The following is a 7500-nucleotide window of genomic DNA, read 5'->3' on the forward strand; positions in this document are numbered from 1 at the left end:
ACAGACAGACAGACAGACAGACAGACAGACAGACAGACAGACAGACAGACAGACAGACAGACAGACAGACAGACAGGTCTTACGTCCATGTCAGACTCAGAGTGACAGGGTCCAGTGAAGTCTATGTCCACTAGAGGGCAGCCTCTCTCATGGGGCAGATCGACTGACCAGCTGTTAGCAAACACTGCTGGCTCCTCTGTCTGCACGCCTACACACAGGCACACACACACACGAAACACGGTTAAGGTTCCTCCCTCTACATGCCTGACTATAATCCAATATAATAGAACAACTGTATATTAGAAGAACTACTCTCTCCTCTGGTTTCCTCTGTTCCATCTTTTCTCATTTACCTCCACGTCATTTAGCAGACGCTCGTATCCAGAATGATTTACAGGAGCAATTAGGGTTAAGTGCCTTGCTCAAGGGCACATCTACAGATTTTGTACCTAGTCAGTAGTGGGATTCGAACCAGCGACCTTTCGGTTACTGGCCGAATGCTCTTAACCACTAAGCAACCTGCTGCCCATTTCTCCTCTCTGCTCTCCTCTCTCCTCTCCTCTCAGGTTACAGGACTAGGGCCTCCCCCTCAGTAATAATAACTAGAATGGTTCCCTGTGGTGCTGAGAGGAGAAAGGTTGTGATGGAGGGATGATTGGGTGCTGAGAGAGAGGATAAGAGATGGATGGAGGAGGGAGGATAAGAGACTGGTCGGACCCGTCTGTCCAGTCTTACAGTGGGCTTTGATGAGGTGTGCGAGTGTGTGTCTCACCGCGGGCTGTGGTGAGGTCATCATTGGGCAGGTTGTTGTAGTTCCCACAAAGGCCACAGGGGGTGCCGTGGTGCTGTTCAGACATCTTCAGATATACTCCGCTCCCCCATCCCACGCCAGAGAGAAGCCAAAAACGCTCTTCACCAACAGGTAGTCAGCCAGACGCTCTATAAACACACCTCCTATTGTCTGGGGTAGGCTCAGCCTACACACACACACACACACACACACACACACACACACACACACACACACACACACACACACACACACACACACACACACGGATTATTATGATTTATTTTTTTACGATGCTTTATTGTCACATACACCAGATATGTGCAGTGAAACATTGTTTTACAGGGTCAGCCATAGTAGTACGGCGCCCCTGGACAAAATGAGGGTTAAGTGCCTGGCTCATGGGCACATTGACAGATTTTTCACCTCGTCAGCTTGGGTATTCAAACCAGCGGCCTTTCGATTAATGGACCAACGCTCTAACCGCTAGGCTACCTGCCGCCCTACACACACACACATTTGTCCATAGCCTACTAACCTGCGACCCCCCTGGTGGACTTGGTATCCAGAGATGTGGATCTCCTCCTCGTTGGGGAAGAAGAGACTGAGAGCCCTGGGACAGGAGTACACACTGCCCTCACACACACGGCTGTTATGGACCCACACTGTGTACTGTGGTGTGGCTGAGCGGCAGTCCTGGGACAGTATGTAGGAGCAGGTCCCAGGGTAGTAGAAGTAGCTGCCATCGAACGTCTCATAGTGGTACTGACCCCAAGACCTGCAGATCCCATCTCTGTCCTGGCCCTGGTTAGGAACTACACACACACACACACACACACACACACACACAGTTGTGTATGCTTATCTCAACTCTGAATCAGCTTGAAGGTGCACTGGTCTGTCTTTGTGTGTAGGAGGCTATGGAGAGGTTGGTTGCACACAGTGCCAGCTCACTAAAAGCTGCTCAGTTCCAGGAAACCCCTGTCTCTGTACTATTCCCAGACCTGCCAACTAGACCCACTGTGTTACAGTGGTAGTATTTTAACCAGGTAGGTATTTGGTTAACAGGAACACTGTGTAACAGTGGTGGTACTTTAACCAGGTAGGTATTTGGTTAACAGGAACACTGTGTAACACCTCTTTAAATCTGGGTATTCCTCCAAAGCTCCATTGTCCTGAGTCTGCACAACTCTGCCAGGACCTAGGATCAAGGGAGATACTAAAGTGTTTTAGTACTATATCTCTTGACGCAATGATGAAAATAATCATGGCCTCCAAACCCTCAAGCTGCATACTGGACCCTATTCCAACTAAACTACTGAAAGAGCTGCTTCCTGTGCTTGGCCCTCCTATGTTGAACATAATAAACGGCTCTCTATCCACCGGATGTGTACCAAGCTCACTAAAAGTGGCAGTAATAAAGCCTCTCTTGAAAAAGCCGAATCTTGATCCAGAAATTATAAAAAACTATCGGCCTATATCGAATCTTCCATTCCTCTCCAAAATTTTAGAAAAAGCTGTTGCACAGCAACTCACTGCCTTCCTGAAGACAAACAATGTATACGAAACGCTTCAGTCTGGTTTTAGACCCCATCATAGCACTGAGACTGCACTTGTGAAGGTGGTAAATGACCTTTTAATGACGTCAGACCGAGGCTCTGCATCTGTCCTCGTGCTCCTAGATCTTAGTGCCGCTTTTGATACCATCGATCACCACATTCTTTTGGAGAGATTGGAAACCCAAATTGGTCTACATGGACAAGTTCTGGCCTGGTTTAGATCTTATCTGTCGGAAAGATATCAGTTTGTCTCTGTGAATGGTTTGTCCTCTGACAAATCAATTGTAAATTTCGGTGTTCTTCAAGGTTCCGTTTTAGGACCACTATTGTTTTCACTATATATTTTACCTCTTGGGGATGTCATTCGAAAACATAATGTTAAATTTCACTGCTATGCGGACGACACACAGCTGTACATTTCAATGAAACATGGTGAAGCCCCAAAATTGCCATCGCTAGAAGCCTGTGTTTCAGACATAAAGAAGTGGATGGCTGCAAACTTTCTACTTTTAAACTCGGACAAAACAGAGATGCTTGTTCTAGGTCCCAAGAAACAAAGAGATCTTCTGTTGAATCTGACAATTAATCTGGATGGTTGTACAGTCGTCTCAAATAAAACTGTGAAGGACCTCGGCGTTACTCTGGACCCTGATCTCTCTTTTGAAGAACATATCAAGACTGTTTCAAGGACAGCTTTTTTCCATCTACGTAACATTGCAAAAATCTGAAATTTTCTGTCCAAAAATGACGCAGAAAAATTAATCCATGCTTTTGTTACTTCTAGGCTGGACTACTGCAATGCTCTACTTTCCGGCTACCCGGATAAAGCACTAAATAAACTTCAGTTAGTGCTAAATACGGCTGCTAGAATCCTGACTAGAACCAAAAAATGTTATCATATTACTCCAGTGCTAGCCTCCCTACACTGGCTTCCTGTTAAGGCAAGGGCTGATTTCAAGGTTTTACTGCTAACCTACAAAGCATTACATGGGCTTGCTCCTACCTATCTTTCCGATTTGGTCCTGCCGTACATACCTACACGTACGCTACGGTCACAAGACGCAGGCCTCCTAATTGTCCCTAGAATTTCTAAGCAAACGGCTGGAGGTAGGGCTTTCTCCTATAGAGCTCCATTTTTATGGAATGGTCTGCCTACCAATGTGAGAGACGCAGACTCAGTCTCAACCTTTAAGTCTTTACTGAAGACTTATCTCTTCAGTAGGTCCTATGATTAAGTATAGTCTGGCCCAGGAGTGTGAAGGTGAACGGAAAGGCTGGAGCAACGAACCGCCCTTGCTGTCTCTGCCTTGCCGGTTCCCCTCTTTCCACTGGGATTCTCTGCCTCTAACCCTTTTACAGAGGCTGAGTCACTGGCCTACTGGTGTTCTTCCATGCCGTCCATGGGAGGGGTGCGTCACTTGAGTGGGTTGAGTCACTGACGTGGTCTTCCTGTCTGGGTTTAACCAGGTAGGTATTTGGTTAACAGGAACAGTGTGTAACAGTGGTGGTGCTTTAACCAGGTAGGTATTTGGTTAACAGGAACACTGTGTAACAGAGTTGGTCCCTGTCTGCCTCACTCGGGACAAGAACCCAACAGCAACACTTCATATTACCGTTGCGTCACCAAACCCACCAAAACCAACCATAGTTGGGCAAGGGAAACACTAATGAAATTCTCAGGCAAGCTACTAGTGTAGAGGCTGTAATTGATCCAGCTCTGATGTAGTCTACAGAAACTCAACCCTAATCTTCCAGACTTAATCACACACTATATGGACTAGGGGGTGTTTGTGTGAATGTGGTTATTAATTTAATGCAGCTTATTAATGATTGTTGATTGACGTGTCGGTCTAACCCTCATGTAGACACACACACACACACGCACACACACACACACACACACACGCGCACACGCACTAAGCACACACAAAAATGAGACACGCATTGTGGAGTGTGTGTGTTACTCACTGATCTGGCAGCGGTCTCCGAGGGCCTGGAACTGTGCACAGTCACACACCCCCCCCTCCTGACACCAGCCCCCATTCAGACAGCCGCAGTACTCTGGTAAAACACACACCATCTTTCCTCAATCTTCTCTGGAAATACTTTTGAGAACAAATGATTCTTAACAAGACAGACTGCTTTTTAGTCTTTTCTGTAGCCGCGTTGACCCAACCTCACCCTGTGTGTGTGTGTGTGTGTGTGTGTCTACCTGAAGAGGCATCGCGGGCTGTGTAATTATGTAGAACACTGCGAGGGAGAGTTGCTTCAGAGAGAAGAGGACTGAATGTCTGGAGAGGAGAGAGCACTGATGAGCACACACACATACATACCTACCATACCTACTGTGTGTATAGTGTGTGTAGTATGTGTGTATCCAATGATGTAGTGGTAAAGAAATAGGTGGCCGGCCACGGTGAAAAAAAGTAAATCTGTACTTTCAATGCTATTTTTCTGTAAAGGTGGGTAACAACCGTGCAAAACAAAACGTGGCCTTTACCCTCCACTACGCCGCTGTGTATCTCTAGCCCTGTTTGTGTGTTTGTGTAGTTGCCCCAGTGTGTGTGTCCTACAAAGGCATCTTTGTGCTGGTCAGTGTGTTGAGTGAGTCCTGACCTCTGCTTCTCTTAGGTGTAGTGTACCTACCTCCTCCCCTAGGAGATCCCGTTTCCTCCGCAGTGCATTAGCCCTCCTGCGCACACACACACACACACACACACACACACACACACACACACACACACACACACACACACACACACACACACACACACACACACACACACACACACACACACACAGAGAGAAACGTACATTATGAAGAGAAACATGCAAACTGAAGTTAAATGCACTTAAGACCACTTGAATACAGCCAAACACACACACACACACACCAGCTTGGTCATGACATTGAATGAATAAATCCCTGGAGGGGATGAGTTTCTCTTTTCCTTTCATCCACTCATCTCACCTCTGTAGTCTTCCGTCTGTCTCTGTCAGTTGGCTCTGAGCTTCTAAACACAAGAAAATGCCATCAATAAAACATCACACACACTATCACAATGTATAGGCTCACGCTCAAGGTCCTAAACGATATCTTAACCGCCATCGATAAGAAACAGTACTGTGCAGCCGTATTCATTGACCTGGCCAAGGCTTTCGACTCTGTCAATCACCACATCCTCATCGGCAGATTCAACAGCCTTGGTTTCTCAAATGACTGCCTCGACTGGTTCACCAACTACTTCTCGGACAGAGTTCTGTGTGTCAAATCGGAGGGCCTGTTGTCCGGACCTCTGGCAGTCTCTATGGAGGTGCCACAGGGTTCAATTCTCAGGCCAACTCTTTTCTCTGTATATATCAATGATGTCGCTCTTGCTGCTGGTGAGTCTCTGATCCACCTCTACGTAGACGACACCATTCTGTATACTTCTGGCCCATCTTTGGACACTGTGTTAACAACCCTCCAGACGAGCTTCAATGCCATACAACTCTCCTTCCATGGCATCCAACTGCTCTTAAATACAAGTAAAACTAAATGCATGCTCTTCAACCGATCGCTGCCTGCACCTGCCCGCCCGTCCAGCATCACTACTCATACCTAGGTGTCTGGTTAGACTGTAAACTCTCCTTCCAGACTCACATAAAACATCTCCAATCCAAAGTTAAATCTAGAATTGGCTTCCTATTTCGCAACAAAGCATCCTTCACTCATGCTGCCAAACATACCCTCGTAAAACTGACCATCTTACCGATCCTCGACTTTGGCGATGTCATTTACAAAATAGCCTCCAACACCCTACTCAACAAATTGGATGCAGTCTATCACAGTGCCATCCGTTTTGTCACCAAAGCCCCATATACTACCCACCACTGCGACCTGTACGCTCTCGTTAGCTGGCCCTCGCTTCATACTCGTCGCCAAACCCACTGGCTCCAGGTCATCTACAAGACCCTGCTAGGTAAAGTCCCGCCTTATCTCAGCTCGCTGGTCACCAAAGCTGCACCCACCCGTAGCACGCGTTCCAGCAGGTATATCTCTCTGGTCACCCCCAAAGCCAATTCCTCCTTTGGTCACCTCTCCTTCCAGTTCTCTGCTGCCAATGACTGGAACGAACTACAAAAATCTCTGAAACTGGAAACACTTATCTCCCTCACTAGCTTTAAGCACCAGCTGTCAGAGCAGCTCACAGATCACTGCACATAGCCCATCTATAAATAGCCCAAACAACTACCTCTTCCCCTACTGTATTTATTTATTTATTTAGCTCCTTTGCACCCCAGTATTTCTACTTTGCACACTCATTTACTGTCAAATCTACCATTCCAGTGTTTTAATTGCTATATTGTATTTACTTCGCCACCATGGCCTATTTATTGCCTTTACCTCCCTTATCTCAGCTCATTTTCTCACATTGTATATAGACTTATTTTTCAACTGCTTTATTGACTGTATGTTTGTTTTACTCCATGTGTAACTGTGTTGTTGTATGTGTCAAACTGCTTTGCTTTATCTTGGCCAGGTCGCAGGTGTAAATGAGAACCTGTTCTCAACTTGCCTACCTGGTTAAATAAAGGTGATATATATATATATATATATATATATATATTTAAATATCACTATCACAACACATAACAAATATATCTACAACAACAGACATCTTCAAAATGCAGAACCATTCCTGCATATCAGTAGAATCAGTATTGCACATATTTAAACAGCATAAATAAGAATTATTTACACAACTACAGTGTCGGTTGATTATGTGATTAATGTCACTAAAGAGGGACAAAAAAATAAATGTCATACAGCAACAGTAAAATCATCCGATATTTCAGAATGTTCAAACGTCAATAAACTTTTTTAATCGAGATCACGGATATAGCGCAGATCCTAAATTGCTGGCCTCTGAAATGAAGTTACGTAGACTATGACACATTTAAAATGTCAAAAGCGCTGAAACATTGGATAAATGAATCAGCTGGAAAAGTTAGGAAATAGGGATTATGCGCATGTGTCGTTGGGAGACTCACCTTGTGCTGTCAGCAGCTGGAGGACTGAATACCACGAAAGAAGAAACAGTTTGACTCTCCGCTGACCGTTCATCTCAGAGCTCATCCACCGGGAGGTTAACCGAACATTTCACAAGG

General features: G+C 45.7%; 1 protein-coding gene across 1 annotated transcript in view; it reads right to left on the minus strand.

Annotated features, from left to right (window-relative positions):
- Positions 1–7500, minus strand: part of LOC123728314 (otogelin-like protein) — a 57591-nt gene that overhangs the window by 50038 nt on the left and 53 nt on the right. Inside the window, 6 exon segments of the mRNA XM_045700359.1 lie at positions 84–208; positions 773–877; positions 880–977; positions 1329–1605; positions 4318–4410; positions 4562–4640. Coding sequence (XP_045556315.1) covers positions 84–208; positions 773–877; positions 880–977; positions 1329–1605; positions 4318–4410; positions 4562–4640 — 777 coding nt within the window.

Source organism: Salmo salar, chromosome ssa17 (genome assembly GCF_905237065.1).
Source record: "Salmo salar chromosome ssa17, Ssal_v3.1, whole genome shotgun sequence".
NCBI classification, from domain to species: Eukaryota; Metazoa; Chordata; class Actinopteri; order Salmoniformes; family Salmonidae; genus Salmo; species Salmo salar.